Source organism: Ceratotherium simum, chromosome 39 (genome assembly GCF_057802395.1).
Source record: "Ceratotherium simum simum isolate JZ-2026a chromosome 39, ASM5780239v1, whole genome shotgun sequence".
Classification (NCBI taxonomy): Eukaryota; Metazoa; Chordata; class Mammalia; order Perissodactyla; family Rhinocerotidae; genus Ceratotherium; species Ceratotherium simum.
Window position 1 is genome coordinate 1,980,885 of NC_141938.1, and position 22,652 is coordinate 2,003,536.

The following is a 22,652-nucleotide window of genomic DNA, read 5'->3' on the forward strand; positions in this document are numbered from 1 at the left end:
AGGCTCTGTGGCCGCCCTGATCCTGAGGGGCCCCCACTTCTGGAATCTTCTGCTCTTGCTCTCCGTGGCCTATTCCCATTGACCGGAGGCAACGTGGCCCCCACTCTTCCATCAGCTTATGAAACATGATGTGTGAATTCTAAGGGGGAGCTTAGGGCTTTGTGGGGAAGACAAAGCAGGAGGACGGAGGTTGGAGGCTGTTTTAGGCATGGTGAGGAGCTTACCATCACCCGGAGGAAGCAAGAATGGAGATTGTGGAGGCTTGTGCAGAACTCGGGGTGCCTGTGGGTCTGTGTAAAAACGAGAGATAGAGGCGTGCTCACAGCAGGGTTTGGCTGACTGGCCTGGGGACGGGAATTTGGGGACTTTTTTCTGCCAAGACAAAGAAGAAAGTGACTCAGGTTCTCTTTGCTGCTGTTCTCCAAGTCCTGCGTCTCTACTTTTTTTTTCCTTCTCATTTTTGGATCCGGACTTCTGCTGACTCATCTCTCTGAGCAAGGAAGGAGGGAGGAAGTCAGAATTGTTCATTGACCGCTTTCTTTCTTCAGTGACTCAGCTGTGAGTCACATTTTAATTAGTGGAGGAGAAAAACCTGATGGGTCCTAAGGCGTGTGTCCAGTCGCCCATACCTCCAGGCTGGTCAGGAGAAGACCGAGAAATGTGGGATGCCCTGAATTACCCGTGGCTCGTTTCCTCCTGGTCCTGAGGGCTCCACCAGCCCTCCAAGGTCCGAGCCCCAAAGCAGGGTGCTGACTCCTGCAGTCAGTCTGAGGTCCGGGCGAGAGGCAGAGCCTTGAGCCTCCTGGGAATGGCAGAAGGATCATAGGAACGTAATGCGTTTCCTGAGTTGGTCTTGGGCTGTAATCCTAGGCTCAAGCCATGCCCCCCAGACCTCGGGGCCTGAAGTTTGTCAGAGCTGATTGCAGGGCAGTTTCAGAGCTTTTGGGTTGCCCAGAGAAGGAGAAAAGTCCAGCTCCTCACGACCGCTGCTTCCTAAGGGCTTACTATGCATCGGGCGCTGTGCTCAGCACTGCTCATGAATGGTCACATTTCATCCTCCCACTGTCCACAAAAAGAAAAGGCTTGTATGTGATGCTCCATCCTCCTGGGAGGAAACTGAGGCCTGGTAACTTGCCCAACGTGGACAGTCAGTAAATAATTGGGCAGGAGATGAACCCAGCCCCTTCCCACCTGAGAGCCAGAGCACGCACCTGCTACACTTTGCTGCCTTTCACTCGGCTGAAAAGAATTGAAGCTGACGGCTCATTCGGCAAATGCTTATTGAGGCTTACCACATGCTGGGCCCTGCTCTAGGCACTGGGGGGTCCATCAGTGAGCAAGAGACAGATCTGTGGCCTCGTGGAGCCGACATTTTAGCTGCACAAGTGTATTATTTACTGTGTAGTAGATAAGTTAAGTTACTAGTAAGCGTATTGAGTATGCTCACTGCTGTAGCAAAGAACCCCCAACATTATGTATAAGGGCTCATGTATAAGGGCTCAAACACAGTAAAAGATTAGTTCTTGCACACATAAACTCCAAAATGGGTATTCTTGAACAGTGAGCGGCTCTCCTCCAAGCAGAGAGGCCGAGACCCAGCTCCTTCTGTATTGTGGCAGCTCCTCTTCAACCCATGGGTTGCAAGGTCCCCATGCTCCTCAGCATGAAGCCACAGAAGGGAAAAGAGTATGGGGGAGAGCGCCCGGGAAACCTTTCTGGGCCAGGCCTGGCGGTAGCCCGCCTCCCTTCCGCTCGCCTTCCGATGGGCGGGACTCAGCCACGTGGCCACGCCCGCCTGCAAGGCTGGGAAGTGTATTCTCGCCGAGTGGCCGGGAGGAAGAGACAGAGAGCAGTCTCCGCCAGCGTCCCCTCTGAGAGTCAGGCCCCACATCTTGAGTTATGTCGCCCCTTACAAGTCCTGCCTTAGGACAGCCTGGAGAGGCACCCCGTCTTCTGCCGCCCACCTCCTCTGTTTCTTGGGCTTCCTGCTCTGAGGAATTGCTCAGACAAGAACCTGGCAGAATGTCTTTCCCCCAACTTGAAGTCTTGTTTGAAACAGGCAGCAGAGTATCCCTTGAGGTAAGGAAACCTAGAATCCAGTCCTGCTTCTCCAAAGACCTTTGTCTCAGAAACTGGGGCGGTTTAGGAACCCTAAGAGGGGCAGCCTTCGCGGACCATTCATTCCTCCCACCTTTTATCAGCCAGGGTCCCAACAGGAAGCAGAATTCACGCAGATGGTTCCAAATGAAGAGCAGGTCATAAAGAAACTCCTTAAAGGGGTGGGGCGGGTTAAGGAAACAGATGAGGGATGCTGAGATCCCCAGAGGGAAGCCGTTGCTGTCCCTACACCCCTGGAACCCAGTGGAGCCACTGCTGTGCAGGAAGGGACCGCTGTCAGAACCAGGGAAGGAGCAGAGAAGAAACACTCCAGCCTCTCTCCCTAGTCTTCTGGTGGCGCCTCCCATTGGCCAGACCCAACAGGGAGGCAGAGCAAAGCATTCTGGGAGATGTAGTCCACAGGGGTTGACCTCACAGGGTGCAGAGCAAGCTGGAGCGTGGACCTGGAGAGCCAACGAGCACTATCAGCAGACACCGGTGTCTGACCCACTGTGTGCCCTCGGTTACGTCACCCACTCTGTGACGCAGCTACAGAACTGCTACGCCATGTGGCACAGTAGCCGCTAGCCACACGCGGCTGTTGGCTGCCATATTGGACAGCTCAGAATGGAATGTTTCCACCATAGCAGAAAGTTTTATGAGCCCCTGCAGGTTGTGAGTTGGAAGAGAAAGGAGGCAAGGGTGACGCTGGACCAGGGAGGAGGTGGTTTTGAAGGCGGGCAGAGCTGTGGTTTGGGCAGAGCTGTGGTTTGGGGAGGAGGACATTCTCTGGACAGAGGAGCAGTGGGAGAAGCAGGGAGCTTGAGTGAGCAGCTTGGCTGGGATGGAGGGTCTGCCCCACGGGGCAGAGTCGAGTCAGAAAGCTTCAGTTCAGAGTCAGCTCTGAAACTTCCCGCTGTGTGATCTCGGACAAGACACTTGGCCCCTTAGAGTCTCAGTTTCTCATGAGTAAAGTGGGTGTTGGTGCCCACTTCCCATGATGACGATGCCCATAAACAGGCTTTGGCAGAGCGGGACAGTATAAGGTGTTTGTTGTTGCCGTGTTGGGAAATGATCACTGAGGCCAAAATGGCTCAGGAGAGCCAGCGGGTAAGGTTCCTTTCTTTCGCACATGGCGTCCCCTTAGCTGGATCTTCAGTGTCCCTCAACAGCGTTTTTTGCTTCTTTAGTCAATGCCTTATTAAATTCACCCCACGTCTGCCAACCTTTCCCTGATTCCTCGGGGTCTTGCCAACTTTTTCTTAAGGCAATGGCAGTCACCTTTATGAACTCCCTTCCTTTCAATTTCCTCAGGATCATCATCCCCCCCTTTTTTTTTCTTTTTCTCCTCTGTCTTAGACAAATCCATGTCACTTCATTTCAGTTAGAAGTGAGTGGGTCATGGGATCAAAACCCAGCTCAGCCATGTACTTGCTGTGTGAGCTTAGAGCAGTGACTCAACCTCTCTGATCTGGAAAGTAGAGGGAATGACAGGCCTGACATCATGGGTTCGTCATGGGGATTGAATAAAATAATGCATACCGCCTGGCCCACAGCGAGCGCTCAAGAAATGTTACCTTATTTCTAAATCTGTTTTTCTAACTTTGTATTAAAGCAGAATATACATGCAGAAAAGCACACATATACGGGTACAGATTGAGTAATTTTCAAAAACTGAACATACTGGTGTAACCAACACTGGAATCAAGAAATGAACATCTCCCGCCTCCAGAAACTCTCTCATTTCCCTGCAGTCACCAGTAGCCCCTTCCTGACATGGAGCAGCACAGATTAGTCTTGCTCGTCTCTCTTGAATTGTAAACACCCGGGGTCCACGGCGTGCTTGCACTGGCTTCTTCCCCGGGCGCTGTGTGAGGTCCGTCCACGCTGTGGCTGTGGCTGTGGGCCACTCATTCGCATGACTGTGCATCCTGCAGCGCCTGTATGTCCACGTCACTGATGGTGGACGTCCGGGTCCTTCCCACGCGGGGGCTGTTACAGGCAAAGCTGCTGTCCACGCTCGTATGCTGGTCTTTCATGATCAACACTCACGTCTTTCTGGGAGGTTCTCCTAGGAGTGGAATTTCTGGGTCATGGGGAGGAATCAGTTTAGCTTTGGCGGAAACCGCCTAACAGTTTTCCCAAGTGGTGCGACCAGTTTAAACTCCCACCAGCTGTGGGCGAGAGTTGAACTCTTGTTATTTTGACCTGAGAGCCTCTCCCATATGAAGGGCCTGCTAAATGTCAGGGAATTCCATTGAAAACGACGTAGTTGTCCGTTTCCTCGAGAGCTTTACTCCATGAGACGTCTCATTTGGACCTTCAGGCTCTCCTTCTCTGCTGACGCCACGCTCTTTGGTGGGAAACTTGGACAAACTCCTGCACCTGGAAGGCACTCTGCGCCCCCCTCACGTCACCACATCGTCTTCCCCCTCTCATTCCAGTCCCTCAAGGAGAACTTTCCCTTCCACAGCCTCCTTCAGCCTTGCAATCGGCCGGGCCACGCGGCAGTGCCCTTCAGGAGGCCCGCGACCCGCTGATCACTGAATCCACGGGCCTTCCCTCGGCCGCCACCCCCGCCTCGTCCCAGCAAACCCACCCCTCTGAAGCTCCCGTCCTTTCTAGCATCACTTATCTCGTGCCTTCTGGGGTTTTTGCATCTGCCCCTGCTCCTTTTTGTTTAAGAAAACACTGCACTTTGAGAGACCTTCAGGAACCACCCGAAATAGAAACGTGTCCTTTTGTGCCATCCTCTGCTTTAAAAGACAAACAAGCGCAAGAGCCGCTCTGTGCAAAGGTTAAGGCGCTTGAGAGGACGTGGCGTGAGTGGTCGGAACTTCACATTATGGGGCGAAAACGCAGGAGAAGATCTGTGCGGCCCGGGGAGGGCGGGCTTCTTAAAGAGAACCTTAAAAGCACAAACACTAAAGCAAAAAAATACTTGATTGCATGGAAACTGGGATGTTCTGTTCAAATACAGACATAATGGGGGCGCCGTTCAGGACCCACCTGCCCAGATCCTGGTTGTACCATTTCCTATGAATCCTTAGGCAAGTTACTCAACCTCCCTGGGCCTCAGTTTCCTCATCATTACAATGGGAAGAATAGTATCTACCTACGGGGTTGTTAGGAGTTTTAAACGAGTTAATATGGATAAATCATTCAGACTAGCACCTGGTGCATCATAAGTACTAAAGTGTTTGTAAACAGTGCGTAGAATGATAGAAGAAAACTGACCGGGGATGGATATCTAGCTGCCGTCCATTACGGTAGCCTCTGGCCACACATGACTGTTTTCAGTGGAAATGAATTAAAAGTAAATACAATTTGAAATTCAGTTCCTCACTCGCAGTAGCCGCGTTTCGAGCCTCAATGGCCATATGTGGCCAGTGGCTACCGTGTTGGGAGCGCTGATCAAGACCGTGTGAGGGACTATCTGCAAGTCAGTAAACACAACAGCAAGTCCAACAGGAAACCGGGTGGAACACGTGATGGGGCCGACCAAGGAAGAGAAGCCTGAAACCTGTCAGTGCATGACGTGGTCCTCAAGATCATTTGCGATCAGAAAGACGAAAATTAAAACAGTGAGCATCTCTCTATGCCTCCTAGAGAGGAGAAAAATAGACAGGTGGATAAGACAAGGGGCAGCAGGATGTGGGGACAGGGGAGGCCCCTGCACCAGTCATGGGGGTGCGGCCTGGGTGGCCAGGCTGGAGGGTCATCAGAGGTACTGGGTCCAGTTAAGTCCAGACCGGCCAGCAGTCATGCCCCCAGGCAGCTGCCCTGGGGAGATTCCTACCCGGTCTGTCAGGGGCGGGCACACGGATGTTCTCTCCAGCACCATCTGCAGAGGAGGAGCTAGAGGCCTCCTGGTGTCCGTGCCCGGGCGGGCGGGGGGCGGTGGATGCACCTGTGAGAGCCCCAGACTGCACGTCCGACAGCCCATCCTGGATGGGGCTTCAAAACGCGGTTCTGGGTGAAAACAGAAGACAACCGAATATGCCTAACTGCGTGCCGTTCATGTAGGTTAAAAATACACGCACTCCAAATAAAGCACGTGTTTTGCAAGAACGCACTTCAGAAAGACCAAAGTAAACATTATGTGGCTTGTCTCCTGGGGGAGGAGGATGGAAGTAGAGCGTGAGGATAAAAGGGAATGAATGAACAAATGAACGAATGAACAGGAGAGGGGCTTGCACAGACCAAGGGTGAAAACGTGCCACGACCTGAGGAAAGCCGTTAACTTGACTCTCTGCATTTGAGGGTTTAAAAAACGACTTTTAGGGCCGGCCCGGTGGCGCAAGTGGTTGGGTGCTCGCGCTACGCTGCAGCAGCCCGGGGTTCGCCGGTTCGGATCCCAGGCATGCACTGACGCACCGCTTGTCAGGCCATGCTGTGGCAGCGTCCCATATAAAATGGAGGAAGATGGGCACGGGTGTTAGCCCAGGGCCAGTCTTCCTCAGTAAAAAGAGGAGGATTGGCAGATGTTAGCTCAGGGTCAATCTTCCTCACACAAAAAAAGAAAAGGACTTTTAGAAATTGTTTTCCCCAGAGGAGCTAAATACCAGGTGATATAGGAATGAACTTGAAGAGGATTTGCACAATCCATGAACGGGAGGAGTGTAGCCGCCTGGGAAGCAGTTATGCTCCTCAGTACCCATCTCAGGAAGATCTGACCCCGATCCACAAGGGGCAGGTGCTTCTTCTAACCTGAGGTTGGGGGGGTCCATGGCAACCCTGTCCTGTCCTCTGCTTTTCAACCACGCCAGCATCTCCTTCTCGCTCTCCTGTCCTCTGCCTCAGCTGGTACCCTCACTCTTCACCTTGAGGTCTCTCCAGCCCCAGGGCCTTTGCACATGTTCCCCTTCTCACCCACCTGGCACATAGTAGTTGCTCCTCTGCAAATATTTATTGACATCCTGACTTCCAGCCAGCTACAGAGAAATCTAGCTCCTTCCTGCACTCAGGTTGGTGGAGGCATAAGTTTGGCTGAGGTCCCAGGAGTGGGTGAGTGGGGTGGCAGAGTTAACCGGGGCGGCATGGCGGAGGCAGCAAAGCCAGACTCAGGATCCAGGCAGCACGTGTTAGCTGTGTGACTGTGGACACGTAGCTAAGCTAGCCCCTCCGGGTCTCAGTTTCCCTGTCAATGAAGCGAGTAGAACACTTACCTGGTAAACATACTGGGGCATAAAATGGGACCTCGGTGTGTAAAGCCACAGCGTCCAGCCTGGCAGAAGGGAATAAACTCAGTGAATGTTATCAGTCGATTCTTGTGTAACTTAGCAGAAATTAATGAAAATTAATGATGGTGAAAGCCAACATTTACATAGGACTTACTAAATTCCAAGCGCAGTTCTAAGCGTATAGCATGAATTCTCACACCTATAAGGGAAATGCTGTTATCGTCTCCGTTTTACCACTCAGGAAATTGAGGCACAGAGAGGTTGAGTGACTTGCCCAGGGCCACACAGCTAGCGATGGGAGGAATCAGGATTTGAAGCCCGCTGCCTGGCTCTTAACCACTAGGAAGGATGTTTGTCATCCACGGTGTAAGTCTGGAGGCTGGGCAGTTGGTTACAGGGTTGGTTCCGCAGCTCAGCAATGTCTCCAGTCTTTCCACTCTGCCGTCTTCGGTGTAAGGACTTTCCTGGTAACTCACGGTCCCAAGATGGCCACCTCATCCCAAGATGTGTACCCAGCCACCCCGTGTAGACACGAAAGCGTTCAGGCAAAGAAGAGGAGGGGCTGTCTCCTGCCGTGTGACTCTTCTCGAGGGGAAACCCTTTCCCAGAAGCTCCCAGCAGACTCTCAGTTACGTCCTGTTATCCACGTGACTGGTCATGTGACCAGAGCTCCCAGTGCAAGGAATCCTGGGAAAAAGAGACTGTCGGGCATTTTCTGCCTCTTTGATGGAATGTGGGCTCGGGTAGCAGGGGAGGGGTGGGGATGGCCGTTGGGTAGACAACCATCCGCGTCTTCCGTGATTCTTCTCCTAGTTTAAGACAAGTCCCATCTTCTACCCAGCCTCCCATCTCTTCTAGAACATACTCTATCAGTGATCACTATGCTTTCCTATGTTTCACTTCTTCATTATTTATTCATTTATTTATGTACCAAACATTTATTGAGCGCCTGCTGTATGCCAGGAGCAGTGTTGGGTACTGGGGATACACCTGTGAACATCACAGGTGGAAATTCCTGCCCTAGCAGGGTGGACATGCCAGGCAGCGCCATCCAAGGGAACTTTCTACAGCGACGGAAATGTTCTGTGTGCAGCTGTCCAATGTGGCCGTGGAGCGCTGGAAACACAACTGGTGAGGCTGAGGAACTGAATGTCTGGTTTAGTTCACTGTGAATGTGTAACCTTGTGCTCTGCCAGGCCAAGAAAGGTGCTACAGGCACCACAGAAAGGATCTCTGACCTCGTGGAGCTGACGTTCTAGAAGAGCACGTGAATGATGAGTACAGCTTAATGAACAACATAATCCCAGAGAGTGAAGGTCTCTATCTAGGGGGGCCACGGAAACCCTCTCTGAGCAGGCAGGATCTGAGCTGCACCCTGAAGGATCTGAAGAGGGCCAGCAAGGCGAGGAGGAGAGAGTTGAGGACGAGGCAGGTTTGCCATAGAAGAGATGCCCAGTATGACATTCCCATGGCGGGAAGGAGCTTTTCCCGTTGGCAGGACAGAAAGTCATGGTGGCTGGACTGTGGCGAGACAGGGCAGTCAGCGGGCGTCAAGTCACACAAGGTTTTGGTTGTGGTAGAGTTTGAATTTTATTCTCAGCCTGATGGAAGCAACTGGAAGGTTTCAACAAGGGAGTTACAGAAAACTGGCTTCTCAAACTCAACGAGTCCACAGCCCAGCTCTTGATCTTCCTCCCATCCCCTTCCTCCGTCTTCCCCATCTCAGTTGACAGCACCTCCATCCTCCAGGTGGCCCAGCCCGAGATCCCGGAGTCGCCCCCTCGCCCACCCCACGCCCAGTCCTGCCATTGGAAGCCCTGGTGGCTGCCATATTGTTCTCCATAGCCCTTCACACGGTCTGACTGACCACGTATTTTCCCATTGTCACTTTGTTCATGGTGGCGTCCTCAGTCCCCGCCTGAGCAGCCAGCACACAGTAGGTGCTCAAGAAACCCTTGTTGAATAAATGAATGACTGTCACTTGGTAGTTCATTCAGAACCAGGAAGCCGTTCTTCCCTTCTCTTTCTTCCCCACTGTTGCCCCTGCCCCGTCCACCGAGCCATGTGGGGTGGTCCTGGGTTCACGTCTTACTCGATGTGTAGACCTCCATGCACTAGGAACTTCTCTGGGCTTTAGTTTCCTCCTCTGTGAAGTGGGACTCATCCTGCCGACTCCTGGGGTGCAAGGAGGATATGACGAGCCCAGGCGAGCTCCCTGGTGCGCAGAAATCAATGGCAGCTATATATAGATCGGGGCCTCCTTTGTACTCCCACTGCCTCTGTCCTAGTTCCAGCCCTCGTTACATGGCCTGCTCCTGCGGCCCCTCCTAACTCCTGCCTCCGTCACCACCGATCTGTCCTTCCAGCTGTCAGGCTTGTCTTCCTCACGCCAACCCTAACCACGTCCCTCCCCTGCTCCGGAACCTTACGTGACTCCCACTGTCCACACGACAAGACCACCTCCTCAGCCTCCGGGTCACAGCCTCCACCGTCCCGCCCACCAGTCTCTCCCCACCACGTGTCCCGAGTGAGCCCTTCTGTCTCTGCAGGGCGTTCTCGGCCAGAGCTGCCTTCCTCTCCTCCTCTTCCCCTCCCAGTCCCTCCTCACCCTGCCAGGGAGGGGTCGGGAGACTGTACATCTTGGGTGCTGGCAGGGATTGCACTGGGCAGGAGGGAGGTCGGATTATCTGCATTTCTGAGGTCAGACAAGTCAGGGCGAAGGCCACTCAGTGAGAAACACAGGGCCAGGGTTTAACCCCAGGTCTGAAATTTTGTGACACTTTGCACAGTGCTGCCTCCCCAGACTCGGTCTGCACAGTGATGCCGTCCCCAGTCCTCCTGTCTGTATTCGTCTCCTCCTCGTTCCCGCCTCCCACAGCCCTGGGGCCAGAGGGACCTGTGCTTGAGTCTCTCCTGCACTCGTGTCGTCATCTAAGGGCAGGATTGAGTTCGTCTCAGCGTCACCACCACGTCCGGCGCGACCTGGTCTAGACCCATCATTGCTCACCTGGACCAGTGCAGTCGCCTCCTCCCTCGTCTCCTGGCTTCTGGCCTTGCCCCCCAGAGGGGTCTTATTTTAATACAAGTCAGATCATGTCCCTCCAATGCTCAGAAACCTCCATGGCTCCCACTTCACTCAGAGCAAAAGCCAAAGTCCTCCCCGCGGCCCACAAGGCTCTGCACAACCTGCTCTGTCACGCTTCTGCCCACCGCCTCCCACCGTCACCCTGGCTCACTTGGCTCCAGCACACCGTCCTCCTCACTGTTCCTCAGATGCACCAGGCACACTCCAGCCACAGGACCTTTGCACTGGCTGTCCCTCTGCGTAGAGTCTCCCCTGACACACTGATGTGGCTCGTCCCCTCGCTTTCTTCACATCTTTACTCCTGTCTCTTCTCTGGACCTGCGTTATCCAGTACGTTCACCACTGGCCACACATGGCCCCTGAGCCCCTAAATTGAGATATTCCGTAAATGTGGAATATACACCAGCTTTCAAAGACTTAGTCCAAAGAAAAGAATGTATAAAATGTCTTATTAATAATTTTTCATATCAATTGCCTGTTGAAATGATGACACTTTGGGTAGACTGGGTTAAAGAAACTATATTATTAAAATTAATTTCACCCATTTCTTTTTACTCTCTTAATGTGACTACTAGAAAATTCTAAATCTCACACGTGGCTGGTATTAAATTCCTACTGGGCAGCACTGGTCTGAACATTCTTAACACCGAACTACTTCCCTGCCGGGCAGTAAAAAGCAATTCGCCTTCGCAATTGGTATGAATGTCACCGCTCCCCTCCTCCTCCCCCGTTGCTGATGCCCCGCCTCTCTGCATCACTCTTCTTGCTCGTACTCATCACCCTGATGTCTGGCGTATTTATTGGGTTTACTCTCAGTCTCCCCCACGTGGACAGGGCTCCTGTGACTCGTGTTCCGAGGCCCTAGGCAAGGCCTGGCATGCTGTAGGTGCTCAGTTAATGTTTGCAAAGTGAATAAATGAAGGCTCAACCAATGCTAGCCATGTGCTGTGTGTGCCCTAAGGAGCAGCTTTTACCCGCCAAGAAGGAAGGAAGATGCAGAAATAGGATGATGATTTATAAGGTGGAGTTCAAGGAACCCCAGTGAACATGGGAAGGCTGGTAGAGGAAGAGAAGAATAGAGTAAGTTGCATTAAAAGTCCTCTGGGCTTGTACGGCACGGCCCCCGCCTTCCCTCCAGCTTCATGGTACCGTCCAAATCCCCGCCGTGGCACCGTCTCGTTCCTTGAATTTGCCAAGCTCCTTCCCACCCCAGGCTTTCTGTCTTGGCCATTTCCTCAGCCTGGAAAGTTCTTTCTCCACAGTCCAGATTCCTCCTCCTCGTCCATGAGACCCCAGCTTGAGACGGGGGCCCCTCGGGTCCCAGACAGGTTAACACGACCTGCCGTGTACCCTCACGGCTGTTGTCCTCTTGGCTGTCTTGGAGAAAGCATCACACCTGTGACGGATTCATTCATTGTGTGCATTTTTTTGTTGAACATTTTCCTTCTGCATCATCTCTGTGGGGCAGGGAGGGTCTCGTGTGTTGCTCTGCCCAGCACACAGGTTGTGTTCAGAGGCACATTTGTTGATGGTGAAAAAACAGGTCAGTCCAACCTAAAGTGGTCACCTCTGCTCTAGAAGTAGTCTTGAAAACGAATTGGGAACACTGCCTGTCTGAGCTTGGAGTGCCCCAGAAAAGTTCCTGGAACGAGTAGTCGGAGAGTGACCCCCTGTCTCATCAGCGTCTTCCCAGGGGGGCGGGGATTCTACAGAAGGCTCATCCGACCCACGGCTGATCCTCACTCTCCTGTGTCTGAGAGCATGACTCTTTGACCCTTTGGGGTCGTTAGCCCCCTTCCAGGCTACTGCAGCAGGGCCGCACCAGCAGGGCCGCACCCATCGTTTGTTTCTCCATTTATTTTGAGTAGCTCAGCCCACTTCCTGTGTGCCGGGCACCCTGCGACCGCTTCACAAGTGCCAGTTCAGTTAACGCTCACAATCCTTTGTGGTGTTGGTACTGTTGTTATCCCCATTATACAAAAGGGGAAACTGAGGCACAAGAGGGGACGTGGCTTGCCCAAGGTCACCCAGCTGGGAAGTGGCAGAGCAGGGGTCTGAACCCATGCTGGCTACGCTTTTAATTCTGAACCCCTTTCTGCCAGTTGGCAAAGGGCCCAAAGCCCAAAGGCTCTGTTGTTCCTCCTGGACCCTCCCCAGGACCCCCGCCTCCCCCGACCCGTTCTGTTGTGGGTTGTAAAGTATATTGGACGTCACCCTGACCGTGCGCTGTGGGGAAGCTTCCATTCCTGTCAGTCCAACCTCTTTTGAGCATCACCAACCCTGCACCCATTTGGGGTCCCTGTAAATCATCTTTGGTCCCGGGGGCCGGAACTGTCAACACTGTTCTACAGGTGACGAAGCTGAGGCCAGCAAGGTAAAGTCACCTGCCTGTGGTCCCCCAGCCAGCAAGTGACCACATCGCGCCCCACGCCACCCCCGTGTCCACCTCGAAACCCACCCTCTGCTTTCCTCTCTGGCTTCTTTCTTCCAGCATCTTGGCGACGGTGGGGACAGAGTTTGACCTGCGGACGCTGAGGGCAGTTCGAGTGCTGCGCCCGCTCAAGCTGGTGTCCGGAATCCCAAGTGCGTGAGTTCCCGACCCTGGCGAGGGGTTTGCTCGGGGGTCCTGGGAGCCCTTGGTTCCCACTCGGCAGAACATCTCAGGAGGGGCCCCCGAGAGCTTCCCCGGCCTCTGTCAGGGCGGCCTCCGCTCTGGGGAAGCCGCCCAGGGGACCCCCGGGAACCCCGCTGCAGGTCTGCATGAGCTCCTGGAAGCAAGCCGGGCGCCTCAGCCATAACCACAGCACCCATTTGTTGAGCACCTGCTGTCTGTCGGGAGCCGTGCTAAGCACCACACATTATCTTGTTCAGTACTCACAACCCTATGGAGTTGACAGCGCTGATGTCTCCATTTCACAGAGGGGGAAACTGAGGCTCAGAGCGGCTGAATAATTTGAGCAAGGTCACGTGGCTGAGAAGTGGCAGAACTAGGAGTTAGCAAGTGTGACTCCAAGCCTGGGCGGTAACACGGGTGGCTACGACCGTTTCCATTTATTGAACACCTGCTGTGTACCAGGCACCGCAAGAAGAGCTTTATGTGCATTGTCTTAGTTTGTCCTCACAGTCGCCCCGTGAACCCATTTTACAGATGCACAGGCTGAGGCTCAGAAGGGTCAAGTTGGTCCCCTGAGTTCTCACATCTTTTCAGTGACGAGCTCCGCAGGCCATTCTCGTTCCGTGCTGCTGTCTCCTTCCCCAGGGACGCTTCTCTCCCACCCTTCGGGGGCGGCTGCGATATTCGGGGTCAGGATTAGGCTCCACTGCAAAAAAAGAAAAAAACACAAAAAGCAAAGCAAAACAGGTCTGATCTTTTCCGTCCTACTGCCTCAGTTAATAATAATGATAATTGATAAGCACTTACTATGTGCCAGGCACTGTTCTAAGTATTTTCCATTTTTCAAACTCATTTCTCCTCACACAAGCCTGTGAGGTTGGTTCTGTTATTATCACCACTTTACGTTTCACTGGCTTCATTCTTCAGGTTCACTGCTGTCTGGCTTTAAAAAGTAAGACTTCCCAGACGACCACCATCAGGGTCTTTTCGTAGAAAGAAGGCACTTGTACTCAGGTGTCTGCAAGATTCCAGCAGGTGCCTGTGTCATATTAAATTGAGGCCATCTAGAAGCAAATACTAGCAAGAGCTTCTGTGTAATGACCACCTATGACCTGTCAGGTGCTTGGCTAGGTATGAACTCTCTCATGTAATCCTGGGATGGAGGTACTGTTCTAACCCCCATTTACAGATGAAGAAACCGAGGTTCAGAGTGGCGACCTGACTTGCTCGAGGTCACACAGCTAGTAAGTGGATGACTGGGCGGGTTCCTGAGAAGCAGAGCTAGGTAGGTGGTCAGATGCACCTGCTGTGTTGGGGGAGCGCTGTCAGGAGAGGGGAAGGGGGGCATCAGGAGGGGCAGGGACGATGCCGAGCAAGGATGTAGCCTCAGCCTGTTCCCGCGGGGAGCTCTGAACTGTGAGTCACGTCAGAGTCGTCCCCAACTCGCGGCAGGGAGGCTGGCCTTGTGTACGTCTCTGGTCAGTCACTGGGGGGGGGGACGTGGGGAGGGAGTAGCCTCCCGGGTGAGGCAGCTCGTGACGCCCAAGGGCGACTCTGTGAAGAGGCCGGGCAGCTGTTAGCAGCCGCGGCCGCAGCATCTGGGGGGTGGAGGCACCTGTGTCAGAGGAGACCTGGCGCAGGCTCCAACGGCGTCCGTGTCCAGAGCCCTGGCCGCTCTGCCACACGGCCTCCGTTAGCATCGCCCTTCCGTTGTGGACCCCTTGGAGCGGCAGAGCCCCCCGGACCACCCTGACAGCTCCCCCCTCTTGCTGTCTTCTCCCCCTGTCAAGACATGCTAATCATGCGCCCTGGGATGTTCTTCTAATCAAGAAGCAAAGCCTCAGGCTGTGTGTGTGAACCCTAATTTTAACCAGAGACTTTCCTAATATGCAGCACGGTACAAACATAGGATTTGACGCCACTCAGACCTGGGTTTGAATCCCGGCTCTGTTATTTCTCGTGCCCTCAAGTGAATCATGACGTCTCCCTGAGCCTTGCTTTCCACCTCTGCAAAATGGGGGTAATTTTACACGTGCTCCCACCTCATGGGGTTGTGCTGAAGTCAGTGAAATACCATCTGGTTTCTTGGATAGGAACTGGGACGTCGACTGCCTGCCCGAGCAGAGCTGCAGCTAGCCGGTGTGGTGCTGTTGTATGAATGAGGAGGAGACGCCCCCTCTTGGTGGGAAAAATTAGAAACAGGCGCCCTCTCTGGGTGAAAGGCACCCAACACCCGGGAACGTGGCTCAGCAATGGAGTTCCACCCGTTTTAGCCCAAAAGTTCATCAAAAGACATAGCATATATCAAATACTTTTTAAAAAATATTTAAAAATAAAAGGTGCTTTACAACATCAGGAAGGATTGCTGCTATCATGACAATGACCGGCCTCCAGGTGGTCTTCCCTCCATCTTCCTTGGCCGTCGCCCCGCCCCAGCCTCCGTGTGCTCTGGGCCCTCGGGAGGCGTCTCCGGGGCGAGGTTTGGGGTGCCTGCTCACAGGGCCGTGGGCCTCTCTCTGTGTCTCCCCAGGTTTACAAGTCGTCCTGAAGTCGATCATGAAGGCAATGATCCCCCTGCTGCAGATCGGCCTCCTCCTGTTTTTTGCAATCCTTATTTTTGCAATCATAGGGTTAGAATTTTATATGGGAAAATTTCATACCACCTGCTTTGAAGAGGGGACAGGTAGGTCCGAGCGGCATGATGGGCTTTTTTCCAACCTTCCTCCCATTTATTTCCCTCCCTTGGGGACGGACTCCCGGGAGGTTGTGCTGGGGTCTGCGTCTTTCTCCTGGAACCTGGGAGGGCCTCCTTCCAAAAGCGCTGCAAGCAAGGCAGGGGGTGGAATAGCCCCCGAGATCTCGGCTGTTGCCAGGGCCTTGCGTTGGCGTCCCCCAGAAGCCGTCCCGGGGTGAGCGGTTTATTTGGGAAGTGATCCCAGGAAGCACCATCAGGGTAGCGGGGAAGTGAGACCGGGAGGGGAAGACATCAGGTGAGGGGCTGCTATCAAGCAGGTTATCCCTGTGGGCAATGGGGCTCAGTCCCAGTGGGCACCTCGGGGAGAGTGTAGGACCCACCTCAGAACCATCCCACCTGAGGGCCGAGGGAGCTGGGTACCTGTCCACCAACTTCTGTCCGACGTTGGCGAGGACTGCCCCTGGGTGGGCATCAGTGCCCTGGCACGGCCGGCCACCCTGCATGCCTGGCTGAGCAAAACAAAGGTGTTTGCGGGTGGGAATGTGAGGGGCAGGGTAACGCTGACAGGATGTGGGCAGGGTGCCTGCAGTGGCCCAGCACCGGCTGTGTCCTAAAGCAGGAAGAAAGGGGGGCGGGCGGCCTGGCCCGGAAGGAATGGGCCTGGTTGCTTTGTGGGTGGAGAAAAGGCAAGTGGAGGATGGCTCCTTCTGGTCCCCCCAGAATGTGCCGGGAGTCGAGGCAGCAGCCAGTCAGAACCTGGCACAGCGGGCCCTGGGCCCTCTCCTCCCCCACTGTGCAGGCCAGCCCCTCAGTGGCTGGGTAAGAAGTGGGGAGGGGGACGGGCTGGGGAAAAGCCCGGAAGGCAGGAGGCACGCCCCGGGGCGCAGCTCTGAATCAGCAGGGCGGCAGGGCGGCGTCCCCGCTGACCCCACACTCACTGGACCCAGGAGCTTCCGGACACATTTACAGTTAAATGCCCTGCTAGCCAAACCCGTTTGCTCTCCGATGCCCGAGAACCGAATGGGATCGAGTGAGGAGGGAAGCCTGTATTTCCATGTTTGGACCACCGCCGTCTCGGTGCAGACGGGCTGAATGACAGCGCTCGTTGTGGGTCAGGGGTCTGTGAGTTCAGGGAGTGGACAGAGTGTGCACAGTGAAGCCCCAAAGGGCACCCGTGTGGGAAAGGAAAGAGGTTCCAGGACTGTCTTCTTGGGAAAAAGCTTCTGTCCCGGGGCGGCCTCCCGTTCTCCTTCTCGACCAGGTGACCCCGATGGCCCAGCCCTCTCAGCCCTCCCCAGAGGGAAGGAGAATGCAGCGGGGCAGGCCCATTCGAGATGCTTTGTTTCCTTCCTCCTTTTCTCTTGCTCCTCCTGTCTGCTCTTCTGGGCTTGTGAGGTTTGCTCAATATGGGATGTCCTAATTATTTCCTTCCCCGATGAAGAAGGTGTTAATTGAGGCAGAGCTATTTCTGCACCTGGCCTCCTCACCCGGCGGAAACGCGAGAGGGAGAGATACAGGGCAGGGCCCCTTGGAAAAATCAGCCAAGAGCAGAGAAACCAGGACTCCTGGATCTTAGGCTTTTTGTGGATTTTTTCTCTCTCTCTCCAGCCAAGGGGACAGAGGCCTGGCTTGGGTCTGAGTGGGGTTGTGAGGGGACAGACGTGGGTAGGGCCAAGGGCAGGAAGCCTCCATTTAGGAAGATGACTGAAAAGCTCGAGATTAAAAATATAAGGCGTGTGAGTAAGAGACAGATATATACAGACACCCAGGCAGCAGGTTAATTTTAAAATGTATTTATAACCGAATTCCCCAGACTCTCTGGACCGTTGCTTTTCTAGAAGCAGCCCTCAGAGTGCTTCGTGATGAGGGGGCAGGGGGTGAGGGGGATCGCAGTCAAGAACGCGGCTGGGCAAAGCTGCTAAAGATAGACAGGTTTCCGTTGCATTGCATTATCATCAGGAACCCGGTTCCCGAGCGCCCAGCACCATGCTGAGCGCTCAGAGAAACCTGAAGATAAAGAGGAAGGCTGCCTGCTTTCCAAGAGCTTCCAGAAGAGGAGGCCAGACCCCTCGTCTGCAACAAGTTCGTAGTGGTGAAGGCTAATACTTTTATCTCCCCCAAACATGAACATTCGGGAGCTGTTGAGCCTGAGGAAAAGGAGGGACCAGTGTCTCTGGGCTAACACAGGGCCGCACGGCAGGGAGGAAGTGAGCCAGGTGGGGACACAGGGTGGGGACAGAGAAGGCTCCAGACACAGGCGACCTTCCCAACAAACAGTGGTTCTCATTTATTATAGGAGCTCATGGATTCCCCCCCTTCCCTGAGCCTTATGTTTAGAAGATTTTTGCCTTCCAACCTGTATATATTAAATAATACCTCCTGTACCAAGTCCGGCATGAATGGGGAAGGCGTTTCCAGCAACTTAAGCCAGTGGCCGATGTGGTCACTGCTTCATGAGCAGTGGGTGTCACTTCTGAGAGTGATGGGTGTCACTTCGCGTCACCCAGAGTTTCTGTTTAACCGGAGCTTCAAGGGCCAGTGAGATTCACGCAGTCTGTGCTGGTTTGTTCCTCTCTGCTGCGTGCTGAGTGGAGGTTGGGAATTGGTGTTGCGAAGCCTCATACGTTGAGATATATTTCTGTTTATGGGGAGCTTGAGTTTACATGCTCCATTGTTTGTTTTCTTGGTGGACAATGTCACTCTCTTCTTTGAAAACCTTCAGAAGTGTCACTCACTGAACAAAGTCCTCTGATACCCGCTGCTCTGGTCCCATGGGGACATGCCCGGCATGTTCTGCACCCCCTGACCCCGTGTGTTCACGGAGGCATCCTCCTCCCTCCCGTCAACACCTTGGAATTTGGACCCGACCTTTAGCACTCAGCCCAACTCCGCCAGGAGGCTGCCTTTGGTTTCCAGTGAAAGGGGCATCCATTGGCACGTGTCTCTTTCCTTGTGACATTTTCACAATCTGCTTCCTGCTGTTTGGGGAGAAAGCTTAGCTCCTGTGCCTAAGGGTAAGTACTGTGTGTACTGGCCTCCCTCGCCCCCAGAACAGCTCCCTGTGCCCAGTACATCTCAAGAAAAAAAAATCAGGCTACAAAAGAATAGCACAAATTGACAAATTTGTCCTAATGGAAGTCTGGAGAACGCTGCGCCCAGCCACGTCAACAATGCACACATCACATTTACCCACAAGTGACGTATCAGGGACCATAAAGTGCATCTCAACAGATTTCAAAGGACTGAAGAATACAAAACGTATCCTCTGACCACAGTGCAATGAAGCTGGAAATCAGTAACAACACCATAACCCTAAACGTGTTTGGAATTAAGAGACATGCTTCTTATTTGTGGATGAAATGATAAAATGTCTGAGATTTACTTTAAAAATATTTTAGTGATGAGGCAAAGGGTGGGGAGGGGGTAGAGATGAAACAAGACCAGCCCTGAGTTGGTAAGTGTTGAAATTGCTGATAGGCACATGGGGATTTGTTATACTGGTCTATTTTTGTATATATCTGACAAGTTTTTTAAAAAAGAAATGCTTCTTGGCTATCCGTGGATCAAAGAAGAAATAATAATGGCAATTGCCAAATATTTTACTTGAACAGTAATGATAATATTGCATGACAAAATTTGTGAGATGCAGCTAAAGGCGCACTTAAAGGGCAATTGATAGCCTTAAAGAAAGTTAATCCATCTCGAAAGTTTAGGAAAAGAACAAGAAAAGTAACAAAGCTTAGAGAAGAAATTAATGAAATAGAAAACAGTGAATAGATCAACAAAGCCAAATGTTGTTTTTTTGTGAAAAGACTGATAAATTCATCCCAATGGTTTTTTTTCCAACAGCATTGAATCCTCATTGGCTCCTGTTTCTCAGAGCTGGTTTGCCGGCCCCTTCCTCTGACTTTTCTCCCCTTCCCTCTCACAGATGACATTCAGGGTGAGTCCCCGGCCCCGTGTGGGACAGAGGAGCCCGCCCGCACCTGCCCCAATGGGACCAAATGTCAGCCCTACTGGGAAGGGCCCAACAACGGGATCACTCAGTTCGACAACATCCTGTTTGCAGTGCTGACTGTTTTCCAGTGCATCACCATGGAAGGGTGGACTGACCTCCTCTACAACGTAAGTGATGCCAGGTCACCAGGAGGTGGCCCTCTGGGACCAGCCAGCTCCTGAGGCTGCAGCTGAGGGACCCTGAGCCAGGAAGGCAGCCCGGAGACAACATAGTGGCCCCAGGAGCCCCAGCCTGAGGCCCAGGCCTTTGAAGATATGGCAGGGGGAGGTCGGGAAGGCCCCTTAGGACATGGAAATCTAGGGGGCATGCAGATGCTAAATAATTTTTCACTGTGTGTTTAAATATGATTTTAGATTTTTGAATATGTAAAGGTTGTGTGATTCAAAAACCAACATGGATAAAAAATAGAGCAAAGTCCTTGGACGTACAAGGGGGCCCTGCACTAGGGCTCCCACTGGCCGTCCTCCAGCCACACCCCTCCCCAGGGGGGTGAGGAGTCCATGGGGCTGGCGAACGTGTCTGCCAGGAGCTGGCGCCACCTCCCTCACTTTCTAGACCACGCTCTTGGCTTATCCGGGATTCTGGAATTTTTCTGCCTAAGCCCAGATTCCGTGGACCCTTCCATGGGTCTGTTACCTTACTGTCCACGTGTCCTGGGGTGTCTGTGGGCACAAATGTGGCCAGAGCTTGGACGTGCAAGTGGAAGTGTCCGTACATGTGTGTGTGGAGCCCCCCGCCCCCGGGCAGGGCAGAGCCGTGAATGGGAAGAGAAGGTGGCAGGGCACAGTCAGGGGTAGGACTGGCTGTCCCCACGCCGTGGGCCAGGGCAGACGTCCAGGTTCTGAATTCCGCCCTGACTTTCTGAGTGCTTATGAAGGTATGTTCATGAAGGAGAAGCATGCAGCATATTTTATTTAGTTGCTTTTAAATATTTATGCATTCTGTGAGCCTCCATCTGTACCCTTGTTCTCGCTCTTGAAAAGGTTAGGGACAGGTCTGAAGAGATGTACACCCCTACCTGCCCCCTTCCCACCGTGTTTCCTCTCCCCCGTCCTGAGGCTGCTCCACACACGTACTGACATTGCCAGGTAAGGTCCTGCCCACCTGAGCCTGGGCTGGGCCTACTAGGGAAGCAATACTGGGCTCCCTCCTGCACACAGAGGAGCTGAAGTCGCCTCCTGGTCATGGTGCATGTTCCTTAAGGAATTTCCCCCCTTGGGAGTGGAGGAAGATTTATAAGAACCCATCCTTTTGATCAGTGGCTCATTTTGGGGTAGGGTTGAGAGTACGGCCTGGGAGTGGACAGCAAAAGGAGCTGCTGTGGATAGTTGTTCATGTCATGCACTGCACAAGGCACATCTCGGGAGTGTTGTTCATACATAGACAACATAGATTTCTACCGTTATTGTGATAATTTATTGACAAACGCAAAGGATGAGGGAAAGGGACATGGTGTTCTAATGTGCATGGAGACCTTGTCCAAGCATAGCAACTCTAGGACCAGACAGCAGATCTGAGAGATGCTCAGGCTCTCTCTTGCGCCTCACCTGCAAACAGCTGGGGACGAAGGTTACACCCAATTGTCCAAAGCTTGAGGGGGGTTTTTATGGGTTCCAGAGTTTTGCTGTGCAAGGCTGGTGTGAGGGGAGGCTCCCAGGGGACATGAACCCCCCTGGCAGTGACAAAGCGCGAGGCAGGAAGGTGAGGGAACCCGGGCAGAGAGGGGGACTACGCTGAGCTGAGAAAAGTGTGAACGTGGGGAAGGGTTGTGTCACGGGGTCGGACGTCCAGAGAAAGGGTCCGAAGGTTCAGAGGAAGACACCGGGGATGTGCTCAGTGGTGGGAGAGGAAATGTGAGCACGACCGCGAATTTCCAACAGATTCTGCGGTCGCAAGCACCACTGTCCGGGGGGGGTGTTGGTCCTGGAAGCTCAGAGGTGAGCGCCCTCGGGGGACGTAAGCTCAGGGACGTGGGTGAGAGCACAGAGCTGCCTGGGCGCCCCTCCCGACTCCGCCACTCCCTTGCTCTGCAACCTTGAGCAACTCACTTGGCCTCTCTGTGCCTCCATTTCTACGTGTGCAAAACGGGGAGGAGCACGGTCCTGCCTCACGGGGCGCGAGGACTGAGTGAGGTGGGTGCGCGTGAAGCCTGGTCCTGGGCGAGCTCTGCGGAGGCCAAATTCCCCACCCCGGCCGGCGCTGCTTTTGGAAACGTGAATGAATTTTTCACTGTTAAAAGGTGCGGCGGCCCCTGGGGAAGGCCGGTAAGCGGTGAGGTCCCACTTTATTCCCCTGCCTCGCCCTGCTGGTAGCTGCCGCTAACTGGGAGTAGGCTTCTGGAACTTTCCATGCACGTAGATCCCACCACCGTCCTTTGGGTAGAAGGCCAAGCAGTGGTTTGGGTCTGATGTGAGCCGGGAGCAGTAACAAAGCACCACAAATGGAGCGGGGTGGGGGGTCACTTGAAACAACAGACACGTGTCGTCTCGCGGTCTGGGGCCAGAGTCCCCTCTCCCCGTGTCGCGGGGCCAGGGCTCTCCTGCCTCTTCCGGCTTCAGTGGCGGCCCACAGTCCTTGGCTCGCCGGTTCCCCGCCCTCCACTCCAGTCCTCGCGTCCTCACGTGGCCGTCTTCTGATCAGGACGGCAGGCGCGTTGGGTCAGGGCCACCCTGCTCCAGTAAGACCTCATCTCATCTGCGTCCGTCTGCCAACACCCTGTTTCCAAATAAGGTCGCAGTCTGAGCCCCCGGGGGTTACGACTTCATCATATCTTAGTTTGGGGAGGGGGACAATTCAGTTGTTGACACCTCCCAAATAAGCTCCTGGCACCCGAGCCCTTGCCTGGGCTTCCCAAATTAAGACCCCACCCCCACCCCCCCGCCCCCCGCCCCAGACAACCACCAGCCGCTCGCTCCCGAGGGCGGGGCTCAGGTGGCCTCTTCGGGTGTCTGCTGCCGAGG

General features: G+C 53.8%; 1 protein-coding gene across 1 annotated transcript in view; it reads left to right on the forward strand.

Annotated features, from left to right (window-relative positions):
• The window catches only part of CACNA1A (calcium voltage-gated channel subunit alpha1 A), a 218,642-nt gene that overhangs the window by 85,004 nt on the left and 110,986 nt on the right, over positions 1 to 22,652 (forward strand). The window contains 3 exon segments of the mRNA XM_087425368.1: positions 12,857 to 12,948; positions 15,510 to 15,662; positions 19,606 to 19,799. Of these exon segments, the coding sequence (XP_087281494.1) occupies positions 12,857 to 12,948; positions 15,510 to 15,662; positions 19,606 to 19,799 (439 nt within the window).